Genomic DNA, 24,298 nt, shown 5'->3' with positions numbered 1-24,298 from the left:
GACGTTGCAAAAAATGCCATACGATTGATTTTAGATCTGGCTGGCTTTATTTAGGAGCAACGAATTCAACCGACCGATCTAATGCTGAAATGATGACGGTAAATTGTGGAAAGGTGAGCTTCGGCCTTTAATTCTTAGGAACGGTAGATTTGACTTCTCCGAGTAGGTTCTGCGGATTGGGTGTGACCCGCACTCTGAATATCGGTGGCAGGCTCGGCTTCGAACCCGGGACAGAAGCCTTCGTTACGGTTTTGCACTCTGCAGGGGTGACACAGCGGCCTGAAAATAATTGATAAAGTTTGGTTCAATTCAGGATCAGTTGACTTTTCAAGTCGAGTATCCGACATTTTTACATATATAAGGATTTTTGAGTCCTATAATATAGTTTTAAAAAACTTGTGCCTACGTCCATTCTTGGGATTAATTGTCAAGCGGACCCTAGGCTCCCATGGGCCGTGGCAAAATCGGGATAATTGTAGGAAATCTCAGATTCAAGTGCCCAATCTTGCAGTGCCACTGCCAGTCAAGCTGGCAACGCCGCAGACGGTCCGGACTCCGGACCCGTATTTGAGTCCAACTCTATTCTTACCAGTAGCGGTGTCTCTCAGAAGACCAATCCTGCAATGGCAGCCGAGCTGGCAACGTCGCAGACGGTCCGGACTCTGGACCCGTATTTGAGTCCAACAACTCTATTCTTACCAGTAGCGGTATCTCTCAAGAAACCAATCTTGCAATGGCAGCCGAGCTGGCAACGCCGCGGACGGTCCGGACAGGTGTTCGAGCCTCCGCAGACGATCTCACATCCGTAGCGGCAGACGTATTCTTCATTGGGGTTATTGCAAGTCTCTGAAATCCGTGAAATCGCTCTAATCAGTCTAATAAGGGCTCGCAGGCAAATAGTCTGGAGGCCCTGCTCTAACGCATAACTAAGCTAGCTATATTTAGACTCGCCGAAGGTTGATATCTAACGCTTGTAACTGTACGCTATTTAGCTAAGTATATAAGTACTTCTTCTTCTTAGATCCTCTAATACTTTAAAAATGGAATTCATTCGTGTTTTTTTTAATTTATCACCTGGACAATAGCTTTTTCCAAGTATGGGACAGTATGGGTCCATCAACCCATTTCGAAATAAAAAACCGTTTACCTTTCCTTCTTGACAATGCGCCTTATGAACTCTCACTCTCCAATTAAGGGGTAAATGTTGGCTTGTAATGTATGTTTTGTACGATCTTAGTGGGCAATGGAAGCCAGGGTTCCGTTATTTTTACATAACGGCTTAAAAGTGCAATGATTTTGGATATAAGCTTTAACAAAAGATGCGTAAACATTTAATCAAATAGAGGATTAACACCAACATGAGATTTATATAACCGTAGTAACCCACGCAAAGTTCAGCGTACAAGGTGCAAGGTTGGTGCAAGGTAAAGTGTTTTCATACTAAAATGTAACAAGTTCGAACTACCATAGGTTACCTTATACCTATGATAGGTATGATAGGTACCAGGGAAAATTCAACCTTCTCACAAATGTGTTAAGTTCATAATGAAAGCACGTTAGTATTTTGCAGTTTTAAAGGTTTTTATCGTATAAGGGCATGACGAATGGTTGACCAAGTTATGCCAACATATAGCACCCACATGATGACCCGAAATGACGAATAGGTTGAATGTATGTCGATACAAATATAGATTAAAATATGGCGGGATATAGTTCTTTAAATAGGTTCAGGGTTGGTCGTTGGTCGCATAAATAATGATAGGTAACAGGCAAGAATCTCATACGATAATTTTGTAAGTATATTTTAACAGTGGCTGAGCGTCAAACATACCACAAGCCATTTTTCTTTACATATAATATGCTCAATTTTCTTAAAATACCTAGTCGAGTCGGTGAGAATCGTTGCTTTGTCTTTTCGGCACAATAACTTGTAGTAATTAAGTACCTATAACTATTCGTTGCAATTTATGTACAAAGGCCTAGCCTTAGGTATTAGTGGAAAGTATTGGTGCTGCATGAAAGTATCTAAGGACATTAAATGCATGTTCTATATACAGGGCGTCCCACGGCGATGCCACATGGAGGGAAAGTACCTTAAATATCATAGATAGCATATTTTGCTGAAAGAAGACTTCATTTTATTTTTAAAACTTAGTTAAATTGCATTCATACTTTTTTAATTTTTTTTTTAAATGTATGGAAAAAAATTATCGCGTCATTGGAGGAAAAGTACCTTAATTATTGAAAATGAACATCTTACTGAAAGAAGACATTATTTCGATTTAAAAAAACAAGTTGAATTGCATTTTAAATAATTTCATGGTTAAACCGGGAATCGAACCCGCTACACGAGAAAAAAAAATACCTTGTAGCTTTGTCATAGCGGGTCATACCGATCGAAAGGCTTCAATGTGAGAATTATTTTTTTGGTACAAGGTTTTTTTTTTCTCGTGTAGCGTGCTAGCGGGTTCGATTCCCGGTTTAACCATTAAATTATTTAAAATGCAATTCAACTTGTTTTTTTAAATCGAAATAATGTCTTCTTTCAGTAAGATGTTCATTTACAATAATCAAGGTACTTTTCCTCCAATGACGCGATAATTTTTTTCCATATATTTTTTTTCAAAAAAAAAATTAAAAAAGTATGAATGCAACTTTACTAAGTTTTAAAAATAAAATGAAGTCTTCTTTCAGCAAAATATGCTATCTATGATATTTAAGGTACTTTCCCTCCATCTGGCATCGCCGTGGGACGCCCTGTATATATATGTACCTAAAATTATTTTTGTTTTAATTCTCGCTCGTCCCATTCATCAACGACAGAGCGTTCAGGAGATAAGCCTAATTAATTACCTACTATCCCATTAAACATGATAATGGGTTTACGTGCGTTTATTAAAATGCAGATGCACAGAAACTTTTACATGTTAGATCGATGTATCTATAATAGATGTATTCATGTATCTTAGGTGGGTTGTATGCTCGTTGGCTACCGGCATGGGATTGAATCTAATATTTATTTCTTAAATATTCAGGCAAGTCCTCAGTTATGGGCATAAATAAGCATTGAATTTGGCCTGTATTCTCCTTTCCCTTCTTTCAAGAGGTGAATTCAAAAAATGAATATGTCCTATTTTGACCTTTTAGCAGTAGTAGTGTGGCAGTAACCTGGTAACTGTGACTTGTGTTATTAAGGAAAGCAGATAGAGAGAAATTTACTAACAAAGATTCTACAAAGTTACGCGGTCATCACACTGATGTAGATCTGCACGCCGCTCCGGTGTCTGAGTGAGACAGTGTTTAATGCACGTAAGTAGGTTAGCTATGTTCCACTCACACACCAAATCGGCGTGCGGATCTGAACGTGAAGACCGCCTAAAGCCCCACATTCACACTCCTACCTTGTAGGCCGCCTCGTAGTCCGCCTCGTTGGGTAGGATTGTGTATGGGGGTTGCGGATTACGAGCCGTCCTACAAACGGCTAACCGGTAGACGGCTCGTAGTCCGCAACCCCCATACACAATCCTACTCAACGAGGCGGACTACGAGGCGGCCTACAAGGTAGGAGTGTGAATGTGGGGCTTAAATCCGTACGTGGTTCGCAATCCCTCAGTTGCACGCAGAGTCCGCTATAATGTCTCACTAGGGGCGGCCGGCAGAGGCAGCCGCGGGTGCACACGCCCGGACAAACGGGGGAGCGCGCCCAGCAGCTCGGCTCGCACCAGCCGCAAGACAGGAATTCCTCGTCCGGAGCGCAGTCTTCGATGGTGGGATCGTTTCCGAACGTCACCTCGGCTGTAGGGAAATGTTAAAGCCGTTACAGACGGCTATATCGGACTGTCACCTTGGAGCGGTCCGGCGCACATTCGATCGTGTGTAACGTGGTCTGACGTACATCGGCATCGGTTAAGGGCGCCATAAGTGAGCGCGAGAAAGATACATGCTGACCGGTTCAAAGTGGCGGTCCGGTATGCCCGTCTGTTATAGCTTTTATACTAAGCTGCGGAGACAAAAATGTGTAATATGCCGTATTCAACGCCAGCGTAGAAGAAAATTACAGCCTCTGCAATTTTCGCCTTAATGGTTTGATCGTGTTAAGTACTTATAAGTCGGACCAAGATAACTCTGCATGGCATTTACAATGGCAAAAAGTGGCAATGTCATCATTAATATCAGTTTTTAATTAAAATATAACGTTAATAATAATGACACTCCCTCATTTGGTTCTATTCAAATCGGTGCCAAATTAGCTTAGCCAAACCAATTTGTCAGTCAGCAAGAACCAGGAAATCTATACTCATCCTTTTTTTTGGATCCGAGTACTAGTGTAAGACAAAAATAGTATGATTCTCTCTGTCTATGATTGAAATGAGACAGTCCTTTGACAAACTATAGTTCTATCATAATATGCTATTTGGCAGAATAACTCTGCATCCATAGTCAAGCAGTTCATTAAAAAACTGTGAGCTGTCACTGTCAGTTTGGCACATAGATATGTTTGTCAGTACTTTGTTATAGGTGAGGTTCACTAAAAATAAACTAAAATTGCTGTAAATATTGGGTTTTGAATATGAATGATCAAGAAAAACTGTTTAAATACTTGGAAAGTGTGGAAAAACTAGCAGAGGAAATATTGAGTGACCGAAGAGAGATAGTTTTATTAGACAAGCGAAGAAATCAAAACCGAGAGGCGTTGCGGGAGTTGTCGAAATCAACACAAAATAAACATTGGATCACTGTCGGTTCAGTGCTTATCAAATACAACGATAAAACTACCAAGGAACTTCTAGAAGCAGATCAGAAGCAGCTGAATATTGATATTAATAAACTGCGAAGTGAATTGAAAGTGAAGGTTAATAATTTGAGAGATTTGGAGATGCAACCCGCGGTTCCTGGGCTCATGCTGGTGCCTATGTCGCAGAAGGAAACTGCTGCTATGTCAAATGCGGGACTTTTCTCACCCTAGTTCAAGAAGCTACTAAATTGAATTGAATTGTAAATGTACCGGATAAATTTACTACCACTCAACAGCAAAATTGTTTTTGTTTTCTTAAATTTCTGGGGAGATCAACAGAATGGTATGAACTTAATGTACTTGTTCTATTATTGCCGATACCACAAAATGTTACATTCTTGAAAGGAAATAATCAAAAACTTGTGTTTGTCATGAGTAGTTTGTTGTGTATCATGTTTTCTCCACATTTTAATTATTTAATCAAACAGTAAAATGGGTAGACAGTAGGTACAGTCGCCATTGTATAATTATATTGGAGCGGCCAAGGCACTCACAATTATCTGAACAGGCCTCTATTGTTAAGGTGTTAACCTTTTGGATGCCAATGACCGATATATACGCACCGCAGGTCCAACGCCAAAGACGTATTAATCGGTCGTAGACCACAGAGCAACATAGACATGCATATGCATAAAGTTCAATTTCAGTTTTGACACTTTGGTGACGTGGCGTCTGAGAGACAGCTTTTGTGTTTGACATGGCATGTGTCAGATATTTTTGAGCACCTTGGCCATGATGATTGTACCAAACACAGCTCAACTAAATTGGGACCAATCTCCGTTAATCCTGATCCACAGCAGCTCTAACAATGAGTAAAATCCAATGCAGCTCTCCAGTTATTATGTAAACTATTTGTAAATGATAAATTATGGCTCAAAAACTTACCTCTTTGATGGACATGTGGCGAACCTCTTTTGGTCGGCTTACGTCTGTCTGCAAAAGCAGGCCGCTAAGTAGGATATATACTAGAGATGACTGAATATTCGGCAACTATTCGGTATTCGGCCTATTCGGCCACTTTGCCGAATATTCGTTATTCGGCCGAATGTTGCCTACTATTCGGTCGAATACCGAATATCAGTGGCACCTACCTAAAAAGAAAAATTACACAAAAAAATTACCAAAAACTAGATATATTTAATATTTAAAATGTATTCTTGGAAAGTAGCTAAATACGAAGGCACATTTTTGAGCATTTGTTGATTACAAAATATTTATTTTTATCATGGATCTGATTTGATTGATTCTAACTACATTCTTTTTTTCAAAGAATTTTCAAAGACTACATTTATTAATTCTGTTCAACATAAAAATATAAATCTTAGCAAATGTTGTGCTTTGTTGACGAACAGTTTTCATAATAGTTGTGACTCATAATGTTCGCATGTCATGCCGAATATTCGGACGCCGAATATTTGGTATTCGGCCAAATTCACTATTCGGGGCATCTCTAATATATACTGTGGTGTCACATAAACTGTCTAATGTAATTTGTTCTTTGAATGTCTGGATAAATATTGAATATATGTTATATATTTTTATTTTACAACAATTAATTATTTCTATATCTTAAAATAGGAGTCCCACAATTGGTGACCATGATCGACATGATCGACCCTAGAGACTAAATCAGATATTGGATGGCTAAAATGACCACCCTATAACATATACCGGGTGTGGCCTGTAATACGAGCAAAAAATTAAACTGTAGGCTGTACTCCTCATACTGACCAACATTTGTTCAGCGACTTTTAAAAATAAGTTGTGGTTTGATTTTTATTACACTTTAAAGTTTATTCTAAGACGCAATGTATTGCGAATTTTGTTATGTTTAAGGCGTGACAAGCAACGTCAATCACAATGATATGGCGTGGCGATGGCGTCCATTGAAGATAATTTTTATTTGTATGAAAAATAGGGAGTCTAAATACTTCATCATTTTTAAAAGTTGTTGAACAAAAGTGTTACCGTTTGAGGAGTACAATCTAAGTTTTAATTATTTGCTCATGTTACAGGCTACACCCGGTATATTTTTTGTATTTTTTACTTTTGAAGAATTTCTCGGACTATAAAGAGGCTTGAATCATGTATTTTTTTTATCTGGTCAATTAAAGGGTTAAAAAGTACTCCCATCAGTCTGTCTCTTAATAAAATCTAAGTCTCAAATGAGTTTTTTCACAAAACTATCTACATAGATAATAATAAATAAATAAATAATACATAGAAAAAAGCTGTTTTTAATCCATAAACATTCTTGTTTCGGCATTTTCAAGAGAATTATTTTGATTTAAGTTCTTAAAAATATCTCCAGATAAACTAAGATATGGAATAGTAAGTAGGTATGTAGTTTTAATAAAATAAAATAAATAAAAAATAAAATAAATTTTATTCAGTAAAAGTTTTATTTAGGATTTAATATGTCCGAATTAGGAATGTCAGACTATTTAGCATCTAATTTCTTTATATCTGAGTAAAATGGTAACTTATTTTAACACTGTTTGTTCATCTCAAACCTTACAAGAATTATAAAAGGTCTTGGGGTTCAATGTCCTAGTACTAGTACAAATTAGCTCCAATGAAATTTAAATCTTAATGAAATGGAATAGAGTTTCTTTTATTTTGTTTCATTCGATTTTAAAACAAAACAAATTCAACTCTATTTTCTAATACGGTTGATTCCAATTCAATTGCCAATTTTCCTGTTTTGGTGGGCCGCTAGAGGTTAAAATAAGTAAGTATAAAGTTTAGGTGAGTGAGTCAAACACATAGAACTACTTTGTTAAATATATATTTCAATTAACAATAAATTAATATCACATTAAATCAGTACCACCATAAATAATACAGACAGCTACAAATATATACCTAAACCATTACGAGTATATAATAGTAGCTATCAAGTTATTATGAAGTCTCGTAAATATTTTTGTAGCTGACTGTAACTTTAATTCTACCATAGGGTGCAGAAATAGAAAGTGCCAAAGTCTAATCCAATTAACAAACATTTATAAGTTCATAGGCAAGTGGAAAATAGTTTTTACAGTACATATGGTCCTATTTTTCCGCACTAGTGCGTAAAATAGCACTTTTCGTGCTATCGGGCCTATGTACTGTAAAACGCTGTACGATACACGTGCGAATAGGTAATTCGCAACTCGTGTCGATTTAAAACACTCCCTTCGGTCGTGTTTTAATTTATCGCCACTCGTTTCGAATTTCCTATTTTTCGCACTTGTATCGTAAATAACTATTGTAGCTAACTGTAGCTTTAATTCTACCATAGGGTGCAGAAATAGAAAGTGCCAAAGTCTAATCCAATTAACAAACATTTATAAGTTCATAGGCAAGTGGAAAATAGTTTATTTTACTCCAGGGCAAGAGAATCAGCAATGGGGCTGCAAACCATACAAGTGTTTTTTCACCACACCAGCTCGGAAAGGCTTACTTTGCACTTCAAGAACTGATAGCAAAGACTTGCATTTTATTCGCATGGGAGGCAAAGTAATCAAATGCAAATTTTGAGTTGTTTTCTTATGTTTGCTGGTAGTATTGACTCTATTGACTTTAAAATGATGATTTTGGATGATAAATATTTAATAACATTCATTTGGATTTGATTTCGTTTGATTATGTTTGATATTTTACATTTAACATTTGCTTCGGGTTGGTGTGGTGTAAACTTTTGTGTTTCACTCGGGGGCTAATTTTGTTTAATCCTCGTGCTTTGAAACCCTCGCAACGCTCAAGATTCCATGTTTCGAACCACTCGCTACGCTCGTGGTTCAATTTTGGAATCTTTCTCTTGCTCGGGTATCAATTTCGCACGAGCGGTTAAACAACAACTTTGCCCCGTTGTAAAACAAATAACTATTTTCACCCCATCAATTTTAAAACATAATTTAAGGCTATCTTTTAGTACCAGTGCAATCACATTTAGCACTACGTTAAGTGGTGTACATAAATAAGTAGGTAAGAACCATAGGTAGGTTAATTACCTATACTGATTATACATAGAAAATGTAGTCTGGGTAAATTATACTGCAAATCGTAATTAGATTCCAAAAAATGTTGCCACTGCAATAATTTGTTTGTAAAATAGTAAATTCCTATTTATAAATAAACACGCTAAGATAAGTTATTTATTGGTAATTTTACACCTACGATTTATAAAGTACTTTTTCTTACTTATTTTTACATAAATACAAGACGCGTTAGTAAAAAGTGGCAACATTGTCCCACTTTTTTTGGAATCTAATTATGATTTTCAGTTTAGATTAAAAGTAGTTGATCCGAAAAACTATTGGTGTGAGTAGTGTAGAAAATTTGTACAGATATTCCTTGAGGTCTTTTCAAGAACATACTAAACACTTCCGATGGGTGGTTTAAAATGTCCTCAAGAATCTATTTTATTTATATTTCAAATTATACAAAAAAAAAACATCTTTATACACAATAAACTTGTCCAACATTGCTTTATCTCCCTTGAAACCTGTGATTCAGATTATTCAATACAGCTTTTTTAATATTTTAATATTTCATTTTTATAGCGGGCGTGGGTATAGTAATAGTCGGCACTGAAGTTAAAACCAGTTTATTAAACTTAAAGTACACGGATTACGATACAACACAGTCCACTACACATTAAAATACTAAAACTGTTACAATTGAACAAAGCTATGATCGGTCGTAGGGTCGGATACGCGCATACGTTTTTACACAAAGGTGTCGGCTACCGAACTAACTCGCGCGCAGCGCCCTCAGCGATCACGCGATACAACATGGCGGCACACGCGCCTATCATAAGTTGACCCGCGGCTTAATCTGTTAAGAAGCGAGCCGGGGGTCGACCGCGATTGGTTGACTCTTAGGAAGACGCTCACAAGGCGTGATATCCCTTTCTAACGCACGCGTGGGCGTGCTGTCCCTGTCACACGCTATAGACTCCCCCTCGAGTTCATGAAGACGCCCACGTCCATGGACTCGCAAAACGCTCTGGTCTCGGTTACGTGGACGACCTCTATTTCGTTTAGGCACTACGGGAGAAGGAAGCACATCATCTCTACTATTAAATCGAACGAGCTGAGAGGAGTGATACTTGCCCAGAACCTCACCGGGTGAGCCAAGATCAGCGACCAGGTAAGTTGTCGGACTAACCTTCTTAATAACCACGTCAGCGCCATCAGAGACGTTCTTTGCTGCATTGCTAAGGACGTGCGACTTAATGAGGACATTGTCCCCGACGTCAAATACATCACCTGGCTGACGAGACTTGTCAGCATGTTCCTTACGCCTATCCTGCTGAGCTTCAACCCGATCTCGTACTGCTGACAGAGAACTAATAAATGAGCGAAGATATGGCGTAATCTGAGGAGCAAAGTTTTCTTTATCAAGTACGGCTCTTAAGTCATAACTAACCTCTATAATATCAGCTAGCATCTTCTCTATTTCCGCTTGCGTCAGCTCCTTATTGGCAGGCGTGACACGACAAGGCGGCACCGCGATAGGCGCATGGTCGCCCGTGTCGATCCTGGACTCAGCAAGAGCTGGCCCTCCCCCTGGCTCAAACAGGTCCTTGTTTTCAGGGGGCAACTGGGCAAGCAACTCGTGTTGTTGCGCGCCGAGTAAAGTAGCTTCGTCCTCCCGAAGCACCTCTAAAGCAGCAACACACAGAGCGGGAGGTGACAAGCTTTCAAACTGTAACCCATACCTTTGTTTACTATTCTCAGCGAAATACCAGAGATCGTCGCGAAAATCAACGATTAAACCAAAATCCTTAAGGAAATCTATCCCCAGGAGAGACTCATTACTAACGGCATCAGGAAAAATCACAAAACTAGTTTTTCTTGTCTTGTGTTTCAGTGTCACCTCCACCTCCGCGGTGAGTACAGTCATATTCCTACTAACACCGTCTGCCAACCTAACACTCATTGTTGACGACACTAACGGGTGTCCTTTACCTCGCAGGAAAGCGTATAACGTGTGACCGGCGACACTAGCCTTAGCCGCAGGATCAACAAGCGCAGAGCCACTCGCCCCAAGAATATTTATAATCATAATAGGGCGGGGAGAAGCCTTGACATTGACCTGACAAACATTAATGTTATCACCACAAACTTGACTTTCATTATTACAAAACAAAGTTTGATTAACATTACTACAAGACAGACTTTGACTTTCATCATTACAAAATAAAGCTTGTACGTAACTAAAATCACCCACGGCAGGCGTAGGGTTACCTCCTCCACAGTGCGCAGGCGAAGGGTTAGCGCTCGGCGCGGCGCCGGCGCTTGTCCCTGGCACCGGCGCATCGCTTGCCGTGCGCGCGGTGCGCGCCGCTGCTCCGCGACCGGCGGCGTAAGTATCGCGCTCTTGCGAACACTCGTGAGCGCGCGCAGGACTTTCGCCGAGCCGTACGGCGGGAGTTTCACCGTGCCAAGCACGCGCCTTCGCGGCGTCGGGCGGCGGCGGTGATGCATGTTGCGACGAATCGTGTCCGCTCGACCCGCCCTCGCGCGGGTTAGCGGCGTCGTCGACGTGACAGGATACTACGTCGAGCGAATAAAACGACAGCCCCGATTTAGAGTTACAGTTAGGACACTTGGACCGAATAACATTAGGGGCACCGCAACCGTAACACTTCACTTTTTCAACGACCTTATTTTCTACGCACTTATCAGTTTTATCACTATCTTCACTTTTATTTAACCTTTCACAATTGTCTTTACTGTGCCCGCCGCGACGACAGTAAACGCAATACAAACGGCGAGGTTTGACGTCAGCCTGATCGGAAGAAGACGGCGCACGCGACGTTGAAGCGTAGGTACCTTCGGCGGCCGCAACGCGTTGCTTAGCAACGCCGCCCGTACCGGTGGCGCGCGACCTTGCGCGATTCGGCGAAACGCTCGCTGTCGTAGAATTTTTACGATCGTTCGACTTCTTTGCCGCAACGGGTACATGATTCTCTTTGCGTGAATCTTCAATACTTTGACAATGTTTCAACAACGTATCAAACGTATCTATGTTTTCTCTTTTTAATCTTTTTCTTATGCGGCGATCTAAGAGCCCGAATACCATATCTATTTGGACTCGCTCACTAAGGTCTTCTGGTGGCAGTTTAGCTAACAACGCTCTGGCTTTCGAAACAAAAATCTCCGTATTTTGTTCACCTTGAACCAAAGAGAAAAGCTCTGTGTATATTACAAAAGGAGGGCGTCGCTCGCCGAAAGCACTTCGCAGCTTGCCGAGCGCATCTTCCCACGTCCTTACTTGTGACTTTACACCTTGCCACCAAACTCCTGCATCCTTGGTAAGCAGTAGCGACAGACCGCGAACCGCATTTTCGTCCGTAATATGCATGCATGACTTGTAGCTTTCTACGTTATCCACGAAGCTTTCCAGGTGCTCCTCCTTGCTGCCGCTGTAACGCGCCGTACATTGTGCGAAGTTACCATTAGCTGCAGCGAACGTAGCAGCCGCAGCGATGGCAGCAGCCGTGGCGTCGGCCTGGGACGGAGTCGAGGACCTCACCTCGCGAAGCAATTGCTGACAAAACTCGTTCTGAGTCTGTTGCAAGGTGGTCAACACCGCCGTTAGGGCGTCCTGGTTCATGGTGATACTGTTCTCGTTGATTGACTCGGTGCTCCCTTGTGAACCCAACGAGAGTCTCCCATTACGACGCCGACGTGGAGGCATTCTTTTAAACAAGTCGTGGCCGGCAGGTACACTTTGTGAACGCGTTGATCGAATGTTCTAGACCCAAAAACGTTGGGCGGCCAGAATATAGCGGGCGTGGGTATAGTAATAGTCGGCACTGAAGTTAAAACCAGTTTATTAAACTTAAAGTACACGGATTACGATACAACACAGTCCACTACACATTAAAATACTAAAACTGTTACAATTGAACAAAGCTATGATCGGTCGTAGGGTCGGATACGCGCATACGTTTTTACACAAAGGTGTCGGCTACCGAACTAACTCGCGCGCAGCGCCCTCAGCGATCACGCGATACAACATGGCGGCACACGCGCCTATCATAAGTTGACCCGCGGCTTAATCTGTTAAGAAGCGAGCCGGGGGTCGACCGCGATTGGTTGACTCTTAGGAAGACGCTCACAAGGCGTGATATCCCTTTCTAACGCACGCGTGGGCGTGCTGTCCCTGTCACACGCTATATTTTTAATAATTACTCGGAATACTCCTTATATTATAAGGAATTAAATTTATTTGGCAGAAAAGCAATGTTTTATTTAAGTAGGTACTCAGGTTTAGTTTTAACAGTATGACAGTTTAACAGTCGAGAATTAAGTTTAGGATTTTGAGCATGTGTTGCCTATCTAATTTTGAAGTGGTAGAGTAGAACTACTTGGGTAGAATACTACTAGGGTAGAATACTACTAGGGTAGAATACTACTTGGGTAGAATACTACTTGTTACTGTCTAGTGTATTATCTAGCCCGTATTTGAACCCCCAATACCGACCTTTCGGGCAGTCCTCCCTCTTCACACACTGCCCGTTGGGGCTCTTCACCAGTCCGTCTCCACAGAAGCACCCTCGGTTGCAATGGGCGGGGCAGACGGGGTTGGGGTTGGAGCAGGTCTTCTCGCAGGGCTGGCACTCTTTGTAGACCTGGCCAGGAGCGCAGGTCAGCTTGATATAGACTGCTGAAAAAACATGTTGTTAATTATGGTATAGGTAGAGAGCAAAGAGCTATTGATTGTAGTAGAGATGTCTAAGAAAAAATATTGCCTCCGAGTTTAACAGCTGAATAGATGGCGCTGTAAGGCGTTATACGTTATGTGATAAGTTGATAATGGAATTGTTAAATGTTGTTACCGCATAGTGTCAGGCGTGGCTCACTCCGAGATTTCGTCGCTTTGCTACAGGTAGCTAAAAGTACATCCGTTCCACCCCAATTTTGGGGAAAGCCATAAGCCGCGCGTGGCGCTGTCGCAACCTAGCGGCCATATCTGAGCTGATCGTAACAGACGCGTTTTGTTAGAGAGTGAGTCTTCTGTACCTAGTACTATTATTTATTCTGTGATAGTGTACAGTTAGCTGCAGAAATAGTTGACCCCCCTGAAAACAAACTATGCGAGTGACATTTATCTCTGCAGCTAACTGTACGGAGTAGGTACAGAGCCGTACAGCACCATCTACAGTAGGTGTAGGTGTCACGCGAGGGACTAACTTTAACCTCTAGCCACCCAGACGTCAAAGCTTGCCAATGAAAATTCAACTTTGACTTGTCAAAAATAAGATTCAAATTAGAATGGAACAGGAGACCTTTTCATAGGTCTCTGGGCGGCTAGAGGTTAAAACGCCTTTAACAAGTGTAGCAAGTCTAGTTACAAGTCTCATTCTTGGCAAACTTGACACACTTCTCATACGTCACACAGCTGCCGCCTCTGTCCCTCACCAAGTCTCCCTTAGGCCCACATGCACCATTCCACGAACCTAGGGTTAACTGGTTAAACCTGGAGTTACCATGGTTACCAGTACAATATGTCACTGGGTTAACGGTTTAACCGCTTAACCCCGGGTTACTGAGATGGTGCAAGTGGGCCTTACAGAAGCACCCTCTAGAGTCTAGAGCACTGCGCCGGGCATATGGGGTTAGGGTTGTCACAAGATTAACTACTTACACGTCTCATTCTTAAACTTGGAGCATTTCTCATACGCCACACAGCTGCCGTCTCTGTCCCGCACCAAGCCTCCCTTACAGAAGCACCCTCTAGAGCACTGCGCCGGGCATATGGGATTAGGGTTGTCACAAGATTTGTTGCAGGGCTCGCAGAAGCGGTACTCCTCGTTGGCGGGACAGTCTTGACGGGGTTCTGTGGTGTCTTGTTTAAGGGCTGCAGCTAAAGAAGTAAAAGGACTTATGAAATGAAGATTCGTGAAGAGTAAGTAGGTACCTACTACTTTAGGTTCTCTACCTACCTATATACGTTTTGACAATTCCTATTCAGAATATCCAGATCCATAACAAAAATTTACGGACAAGAGACATGTAAGAAAAATACGACTTACATGCTGCCGGACATTCAGACAGCTTCACACAATGTCCGGTACTGTTCCGGACGTGATCGTCCTCGCAGTAACATCCGGTCCGGCAAACCGCCGCGCACGCCGGCGCAGGTTCTGCACATGTCTTCTGGCAGCCGCCGCAGGAGAGGAAACGCTCGTTGGGCCGACACATGCTGGCTACTTGGCCTGCCAATTCAAAAATAATTTTACTTAGTTTCTAATATTTCTATGCAACGTGTCCCAAAATTCAACGATATGCTGGCACCAGAAGATGGACCTGCTCATGACTACTTGAGGAAAAAACCGGGCAAGTGCGAGTCGGACTTGCGCACGAAGGGTTCCGTACCATAATGCAAAAAAAAAAAACGAAAAAAAAAGCAAAAAAAAACGGTCACCCATCCAAGTACTGACCAGTCCCGACGTTGCTTAACTTTGGTCAAAAATCACGTTTGTTGTATGGGAGCCCCATTTAAATTTTATTCTGTTTTTAGTATTTGTTGTTGTAGCGGCAACAGAAATACATCATTGTGAAAATTTCAACTGTCTAGCTATCACGGTTCGTGAGATACAGCCTGGTGACAGACAGACGGATGGACGGACGGACGGACGGACGGACGGACGGACAGCGAAGTCTTAGTAATAGAGTCCCGTTTTACCCTTTGGGTACGGAACCCTAAAAAAATATCTCAGTTTATTATGGAATTACAAAAAAAAAGAAAATCGACACCCCTAGTGGTATTTTTAACGACCATGTCATGACAGACATAATACGCTGTTACGTCGTCGCCCAAATCTAATGTTTAATTTGTCTTTGCTTTTTATTTGTAGTTTCTTTGTATTGTATTTTATTTTGTAGTTTCACAGTGCCTTGGTTTTACTGTAATGCTGTGATACTTATTTGACTAATAAATAAATAAAATAAAATAAATAGATATAGACATAAAAATATGTCACACTAGGTAGGTAGTAGCTACATATTTGCGGCGTTTGGTGTGGAAACCTTGGGGCCGTGGGGACCTAGCGCGCGTCGTCTCTATGAGGAGCTGTCAAAGCGCCTCATAGAGGCCTCCGGTGACCAGAGGGCTGGCCTATATTTTGCCCAAAGGATCAGCATTTTGTCATCCAGCGGGGCAATGCGGCCAGCCTTCTGGGCACCCTACCTACGGATCATGACTTAGGGCAAATTTTTTATTTATAGTTTTAGTGTTTTGTTATAAAGTTGTAAAAATGACATAAAAATAAATACGAATTGGTTTGGGTTTTACCCGTAACTGCAAGGGTCTGCCGTAGGTACTTTAGGCTTTTACAGTACAAAATACCTAAACGAAACTTGCAATTTAAAACAATGTAGGTGGTATTCTTCAATAGGGATGTTTCCTCTACTTAAAATAAATTATTTCACACCGTACACGGAATAAAGCACCAGATAATAATTAGAAAAACATAGGCAGCAGTTATTTTTAAGCACTATTTCTATTTAATATATCGGATTGAAATATAAAAAGTAGGTGAGTTGACTGTGACGTCACTACATTCGTTTTCATATAAATTTCATATTAGCAAATTGTTTTGACAGTTCTAAAAAAGAAGCTGATTTGACTAGTAGGAATGTAGCCTATTGTAGTTAAGTACCTAAGTACCAAACATCGAGGGCTCGTGGCATCTAGGTAGCATTTGACGTTTATCACAGACTAGTGATGTAGCCAAGTCGATAAAGGACCCAAATTAAGAAAAAGATTGTTTTCAATTCAACCATTTAGTATGTGACATTCGTGATACACAATTAATATTTGCTCTAAATTGTAAGAAGTTATTCTACGTCTTCTATCTGTAAAAATCCACTTGGTGTACGAAAATGATCTCTCAACTTCGACTGACGTAATGGGTAAGAATAACATTCTTCTGTAATGTTGCAGTGTATTTTTGTTAATGTTTTCCTTGACTTCGACTTCTTGGTTTTGTAACAAGTTATTGATATGTTTTATTGTTTGATATCCTGGATTTTTTGATAGGACTATTTTTAGTTTTTGGTAAACCAGTTTACCTTTTGGGTGCAGTCTTAGTAACGAAAATAATTTTTCAATTTTAAAAACGATTTCCAAAGACTCGTTTAGCTTAAGGCTTCTACGTTCTAATTCCTTAATTGACGTGGCCAAAATACCAAAATTTTGATGGATAAAACTTATATCATTTTGTAAACCACCCAGTCTCAATAATCTCTTTGCATTTCTAATTGAACTGGCTTCTGTGGAGTTTAAGCTCAAAATTATTTCCTTCACTTTATCAAAATGATTTTCATAGTACTTGACTGCCTCAAGCCAGGTGCCCCATCTGGTTATAACGGGCTTAGGTGGCAAGGGTGTATTGGGGAACTTTTCTTTAAATATTTTGATTCGACGTGGAGCCTTGACAAAAACTTTTTATACAGTGTTTATTAGATCATTTACTTTTGGATATATCAACCGAACCGTTTCGGCAACTCTGTTCAATCCATGGGTTAGACATGTCAAGTGGGTCAAATTAGGATACATTTCTTTTAATTTTTTCCCCGCTTTGACCATGTACGCGGCAGCATCAGTAGTAAAAAAAAGAAACTTGTTCTTGCTGTTTTCATATTTTTCACCCCACAAATCTTTTAATGTTTCGTTTACTAAATTTTGAATTGTTTGATTGTTTGTTGCCCCGAAATGTCTTGATGCAAAAATATGTGGCATTGATGACGTTTGTTGTAGGCTTCCAATTATAACATTGTGAACATCATTACCATTTCCATCAGTTGTTTCATCCACACTTAAATATATATATGCATTTTCTAACTCTTTTTTAATTTTTTCTTTTTTCTCATTGAACAATGTAGGTAGACTATTCGTTCTTAATGTTGTGTCGGCAGGCATAGCTACATTGCTTCCATATTTATTATGAATACAATTTTCAATAAATTTTTTGAAGTTCGGGTTATTTGCTTGTGACCATGGAATATTACACGTGATCATAAACTCTGTAAGGTCCTTATTAAACTCTTTTTGCATTACTTTGTTTTTTTTTTTGTGAGTGTCCGAATCTAAATGTTTCCGTATATTATACTTTTTTGATTTTAAATACGTTTGACATGTTAAACAAAAACACTTATCTTCCCTTATCTCAAGCTCCGGTTCATTTAAAACCAAATCCTCTAAAGATGAGTTGCCTAAGGATTCGTTGTTGTGCTTCATACATTTTAAATGTTTGTTTACGTTATGTGTTTTGCAGACCAGAAAAACATCACAACGGGTGCATTTTACCTTATCACCTTCTAGCACGATTTCTGGATGTTTTTTCATGATTTCCTCCATTATTTGATAAATATTTCACGAACACTCGCGACACGTTTTTTTAATAATTATTGAATAAAGGACAGTGACATATTTCATATTGACAAATTGACAGTGATGTTTTTCATAATTGCCCACTTCTCAGATATTTGATAAATATAACTATGAAGGTTGAAATACAAAACTTACTCATTGGTTATTTTATCGTATCGAAAATACCACATGAAAAACGTTGTGTCGCATCACTATGCTACCTGAGATGCCACGAGCCTTCGATGTTTACTAAGTACATATATGTATATAGCTTAGTCTACTAAGATTTTAATTTTTTTTTTGATGTAAAGAATTTCTATTTATTAAAAGTTCTACATACATGACAAAAAACATACAACTATTTTTTGAATAATACATAATATTTTTTGAATTTCAAAGAGAATGAAAGTAAAAAATTCAGCGCTGACTATTTCCCTGGTTTTTAAAGAATGTCTAGTCTGTGATTAAAACAATTAAATTATACTCAAGTTTGAATGTCTAACTGTCTATTCCAATTGTCTATCCAACGAAAGAGACAATTTATCAAACAACGCCTCTGACAATCCGGTTTCAATTTCTCTCATTGTTCTGGCGTGTCATCTATCAATTGGAGCTAGCGGCCAATCCATGTTTAACAAACAGACCGGTTGCGTGCAGTTACTGCTGTTACGATATTTTGAGACTTTGAATAACTGGCAGGTCACACAGGCTAGGCGGTGTAGGTATTTTATATAAAAAAACCGGACAAGTGCGAGTCGGACTCGCCCATGAAGGGTTCCGTAGCAGCAAGTAACATAATAAAATTGCGGTTTACGATTTACGACGATTAAAACAAAACTACTTACTAGATCTCGTTCAAACCAATTTTCGGTGGAAGTTTGCATGGTAATGTACATCATATATTTTTTTTAGTTTTATCATTCTCTTATTTTAGAAGTTACAGGGGAGGGGGGGACACACATACCACTTTGGAAGTGTCTCTCGCGCAAACTATTCAGTTTAGAAAAAAATGATATTAGAAACCTCTATATCTTTTTTGAAGACCTATCCATAAATACCCCACACGTGTGGGTTTGATGAAAAAAAAAAATAATAAGTTTCAGTTCTAAGTATGGGGGACCCCCAAAATCTATTGTTTTTTTTTCTATTTTGTGTGAAAATCTTAATGCGGTTCACAGAATACATCTACTTACCAAGTTTCAACAGCATAGTTCTTATAGTTTCGGAAAAAAGTGGCTGTGACATACGGACGGAGAGAATGACAGACATACAGACAGACAGACATGACGAATCTATAAGGGTTCCGTTTTTTCCCATTTGGCTACGGAACCCTAAAAACTAGCAATCCGGCCCAGCTTCGCATGAGTTCAGGCCTGCGCAAACCGGCGGCGGAGCGCAGCGCAGATCACTTTAAAATTATCAATGTAATTTCTTCCCTATTTCAATTACCTTATAGTATAAATTTCAATGCTTTGAGACCGACCTCGGAGCATCACGGAGGATTGTTAGTCCGCGGCATCGCTAAGCGCTAATCGTAGCTTATGCACGCGTGCAATTCCAGAACTGTCATTAAAACAAACTGTTCATATCATAACATTAATTATTTTAATTAATCCTTTTCAATGTCATGTCAATCAAGTGATCTAACTTTCACTATCGCTGATCGATCTATGCAAATCCATGGAGGCGGTCATACATGCTACATAATAATACTTAAACATACTTTACATATCTAGATAAACACTTTCACTGAAGACTTACATTACACTGTAATTACCTACCTGTCGAATTTGATTCATCATCATCATCATCATCATCTCAGCCATAAGACGTCCACTGCTGAACATAGGCCTCCCCCTTTTGGGGGGTGTATGCCATAATCGAATTTGATTATTATCCTTTTAGTATTACTAATTAATAAAATAAAAAGAGGACGTTAGAAGGTTTATTTCTGTAACGTACAGAAAATCCATTTAAGTTTAAGTACTAATTGTCAGTATATTCACAGGGTTTAAGATATCGTGAGCCAATGCACAATATCTTAAACCCTGTGAATATACTGACAATTAGCTTATAAATAAACCAATTATTTCGTCGAATTTTGATTGCAGCAACAAAAACTCAGCTGCAAGGAAAACGAACAACAAGTTTGGTAAACAAATAAACATCGCCAATTAAGAGAGATAATAATGCTGATCAAAAAAAATGTTTAATCTCGATTTAGGTAGGTAGGTACAGTCACCTGCAATAATATGTTACACACCAGGGGGCCGATTTTTGAATATCGATCGCTCGATTTCGTGTATTTCGTTGAATAATATCTCCACTACTAGGCATTTAAATTCTACTACTAGAATTGAAATCGAGTGGGCAATACCAATAGATTCCAAATTTCGATCGCTCGTGTTTCAAAAATTAGCATTTCGCCGTTTTCCACCGATTTTCGAGTGAAGAAATCGAGCGATCGAAATTTGTGTATTTTGTTGAATAATATCTCCACTACTAGAGGCATTTAAATTCTACTAATAGAACTGAAAACGATAAGTCATAACCACTCGATTCCCAATTTATATCGCTCGTATTTCAAAAATTAGCATTTTGCTGTTTTCCACCGATTTTCGAGTGAAGAAATCGAGCGATCGAAATTCAGAAATCGCCCCGCAGTATTAAACATACAGTGGGCGGCTCGAAGTTAATGTTAATACCTACATAATGCCGTTTGACTATTTTTGCCATCACTTTAATAAAGTGCCATAGCGACATTAGCGACAAGGTTCTACAGTAAACATCAATTAAATCGGTTTAATAGTAAGGTTTATATGAGTAGGTAATACCCACATTAACACTACAAACGCAAGTTAATTAACCTAGAATATTAACTAGGCGTTTCCTGATCCGGTTAACTTCGCTTTGAATAATTAAAATTTAAATCCTAGTTAAGGGCTGAAGTTCACGTTCCTCTCAACTGAGTGTAATAAGACTAATAGGTAGGTAAGTAATAATGACGTTAAAGGTAGAGTTGGGTAACTTTTACTATCAGGAGAGGGCTATGCTCGGGGTTTCTCTACGTGATCGAATCAGAAATGAGGAGATCCGTAGACGAACTAAAGTCACCGACATAGCCCACCGGATTAGCAAGCTGAAGTGGCAATGGGCAGGCCACATTGCGCGCAGAGAAGATGGCCGATGGGGTCGAAAAGTGCTCGAGTGGAGACCACGGACTAGCAAGCGCAGCGTAGGACGTCCACCCATAAGATGGACAGACGACTGGATGCGGGTCGCTTCCAACCGCTACGAATGGAAGACCAAGGGGGGGGGTATGTTCAGCAGTGGACGTCTTATGGCTGAGATGATAATGATGATGATGATGACTATCAGGAGGTGATCGCTTCTCTATACAAACGTAGTCCCCATTTCCCTCTCTGGATACAATATAATACAATACTACTTATACTCTTTATTGCACACCTCACATACACACATATATGTATATTCTCATACTAATTAATAATAGCTTAACAATTGCTCTACATATAATGGTATTTATTGTATTATGATTATAGTGACGCTAATTGTATTTGACTATTTTGTTATTATTTTTTTCTATTTTTTATTTTTTGTTGACTTTTATCTTTACTTATCAAATGACATTTATATTAGAATAAGCTTGATGTGATGACATTTTGTTTCTTTATGTAAAATTTTTATTGAATGTATTGAATTTTTAAAAGATTTAATGATAAAAATGTAATTAATGTGTAAGTGTTTTGGTCCAGCCCTGTATAAACTTGCATGTGGTTTAAATAAATGAAAATGAAATGAATTACAAAGAAAGTAACTATTAGTCAAACTCGTTCTTTATCGCTTCCGGTGCAAAAGTGCCCATAATGCTCACGGCATTACCCCGTTGGATGGCTATGGACAGCCTAGTTTGTAATTATCTAATCACTAAAAATATATTCACATTATGGAAAATAATTTTACGTAATTTGTTGTATGTACTTATATTAACCACATCTATGGCCCTACGATTACTTTTTTACATTTATTGATCATTGTAAAAATTAGGAGCGAAAAACAGATTTTATACAAATTTTTAAAAGAGCCTAAGTCATATTACTTAAAAATAAAAAAAAAGAATAAATCAAACGCCCCTAGAGTTAGACCAAGAAAAGTCGGCAGTGATTTTGGTAGCCCACGCAGTGCAAGTGTTATTTTAAACGTCAAACTTCTATGGAATTATGACGTATAAATAACGCACTGTGTGGGCTATCAAAATCGCTGCAGACTTTTCTTGGTCTAACTCTACGTTTCAATGAACTTCATTCATTTCATTCATGTATTTATTTCTATAACAATATGATATTGTGTAGAAAAATCTTACAAACGAATACCTACATGCACATAATTAAAATTATACAATAACAGCGGGACCGGACATGTCAATACTTAGAAATCCAAAAACACACTTAAACCAACAAAAAAAAAGTAGGTACAAATAAAGCAATAAAAATGTCATTATTAAAAGTGTAAAGTTAAATGCATGATAATTTTGTAAAAATCAGTTTAATTTGCAAAGATCTCGTCAATACTGTAAACTTACCTAAAACGCCGGTCACTGCACACACCAGCACACAGACAAGCAGACACGTTCGCTCCATCTCCGGCGCAGGCGCACTACTGGAACTGATCGTGTTACTGCACTTGATCGTATGCGCTTGCGCAAGTCAGCCAGTGGGAGCTGTGGAGAAGCGAGCAACGGGTTAGCTCTAAATAAAAAAACTTATGCCGGCTACATACGTAACGATAAATCGTTGCGATAAAACTGTGCAGTCCGACTGTGCAGATAAATCGAACCGTGTGTATGACAAATCGTTGTCGATTATCGTAACGATTTGTCATACACACGGTTTTATCGCAACGATTTATCGTTACGTATGTAGCCGGCATTAGCGTCACTTGCACCATCACACAAACCCGGGGTTAACCCGATAAACCGTTAACCCAGTGTCAAAATGTACTAGAAACCATGGTAACTTCAGGTTTAACGTTTTAACCGGGTTAGTGATATGGTGCAACTGCCGCTTAGGCCCACTTGCACCATTCCACTAACCCGGAATTAAGCGGTTAAACCGTTAACCTAGTGTCAAATTGTACTGGTAACCACGACAACGCCAGGTTTACCCGGTCAACCCCAGGTTAGTGGAATAGTGCAAGTGGGCCTTAGTAGAATAAAATTTACTTAAGGGACCCACTGATTAACAGTCCGCCGGACGGTATCGGCCTGTCAGTTGTTCGGGACTGTCAAAATTTTGTTCTAACTGACAGGCCGATACCGTCTGGCGGACTGTTAATCAGTGGGCCCCTTAAGGGCCAGTTAACCGGTTAAACCTGTAGTTAACATGGTTACCAGTATAATTTGACACTGGATTGACGGTTTAACTAGTTAACGCCGGGTTAGTCGGATGGTGCAAGTGGGGTTTACTTGTCTAAGTACTAAAGTTACGCTGGTACTTAACTCTTAAGTTGTTAAGGCTACAAGGAAAAAAACCGGCCAATTGCGAGTCGCACTCGCGCACAAAGAGTTCCGTACCATTACGCAAAAAACGGTCAAAAATCACGTTTCTGTTTTTAGTATTTGTTGTTATAACGGCAACAGAAATACATCTGTGAAAATTACAACTGCCTAGCTATCGCGGTTCATGTGATACAGCCTGGTGACAGACAGATAGATGGACAGCGGAGTTTTAGTAATAGGGTCCCGTTTTTACCCTTTGGGTACGGAACCCTAATGAGCGCGTAACCTCCTAACCTCTATTGTATGGCGGGGTATGTTCTTGACACTTGTAATTGTTAACGAAATAATGGCCTAATTACATTAAAATACCTCATCATCATCATCAGTAACATACGTATTTTAAATTCATTAGTTGTTCATATTTAGTCTGAACACGAGCCAGACGAGAGAAGACAACTGTCTATTACTTTTCAAGACTTTTCATCAGTTCCATTCACACTTGCTTGAAAAAGATCTTATTTCATGCAAGTATACTAAAGGGTATTTAGCTATTTTCGACCAAGAGTGTCCAAGACCAAGAGTGAATAATGAAAAATATTCTGGCAGGAATA

At 39.5% G+C, this 24,298-nt stretch overlaps 2 protein-coding genes across 2 annotated transcripts; one reads left to right on the top strand and one right to left on the bottom strand.

Annotated features, from left to right (window-relative positions):
* Positions 1 to 111: 111 nt before the first annotated feature.
* Positions 112 to 22,885, bottom strand: LOC134672907 (zonadhesin-like). Its single transcript, XM_063530856.1, has 7 exons — positions 22,773 to 22,885; positions 14,829 to 15,011; positions 14,441 to 14,659; positions 13,277 to 13,459; positions 3,595 to 3,795; positions 700 to 846; positions 112 to 279 (listed from the first exon to the last, which is right to left on the bottom strand). Exons 1-7 carry the CDS (start codon positions 22,828 to 22,830, stop codon positions 128 to 130), a joined length of 1,143 nt encoding a protein of 380 aa, XP_063386926.1. The 5' UTR covers positions 22,831 to 22,885; the 3' UTR covers positions 112 to 127.
* LOC134672818 (p53 and DNA damage-regulated protein 1) lies at positions 4,500 to 5,036 on the top strand. Its single transcript, XM_063530773.1, has one exon. The coding sequence runs from the start codon at positions 4,571 to 4,573 to the stop codon at positions 4,964 to 4,966; it is 396 nt and encodes a 131-aa protein (XP_063386843.1). The 5' UTR covers positions 4,500 to 4,570; the 3' UTR covers positions 4,967 to 5,036.
* Positions 22,886 to 24,298: the final 1,413 nt, after the last annotated feature.

This window comes from Cydia fagiglandana, chromosome 17, assembly GCF_963556715.1.
Source record: "Cydia fagiglandana chromosome 17, ilCydFagi1.1, whole genome shotgun sequence".
Classification (NCBI taxonomy): Eukaryota; Metazoa; Arthropoda; class Insecta; order Lepidoptera; family Tortricidae; genus Cydia; species Cydia fagiglandana.
This window is presented reverse-complemented; position numbering and strand designations above follow the sequence as displayed.

Excerpts from the sequence above, each read along its gene's own strand:
- LOC134672818 (XM_063530773.1), top strand. The coding sequence starts at position 4,571 with ATGAATGATCAAGAAAAACTGTTTAAATACTTGGAAAGTGTGGAAAAA.
- LOC134672907 (XM_063530856.1), bottom strand. The coding sequence starts at position 22,830 with ATGGAGCGAACGTGTCTGCTTGTCTGTGTGCTGGTGTGTGCAGTGACC. Across the intron at positions 14,660-14,828 it reads GTCTGAATGTCCGGCAGCAT|CTGCAGCCCTTAAACAAGAC; the intron begins GTAAGTCGTATT and ends TTACTTCTTTAG. Across the intron at positions 13,460-14,440 it reads CAAGTTTAAGAATGAGACGT|CAGTCTATATCAAGCTGACC; the intron begins GTAAGTAGTTAA and ends ATGTTTTTTCAG.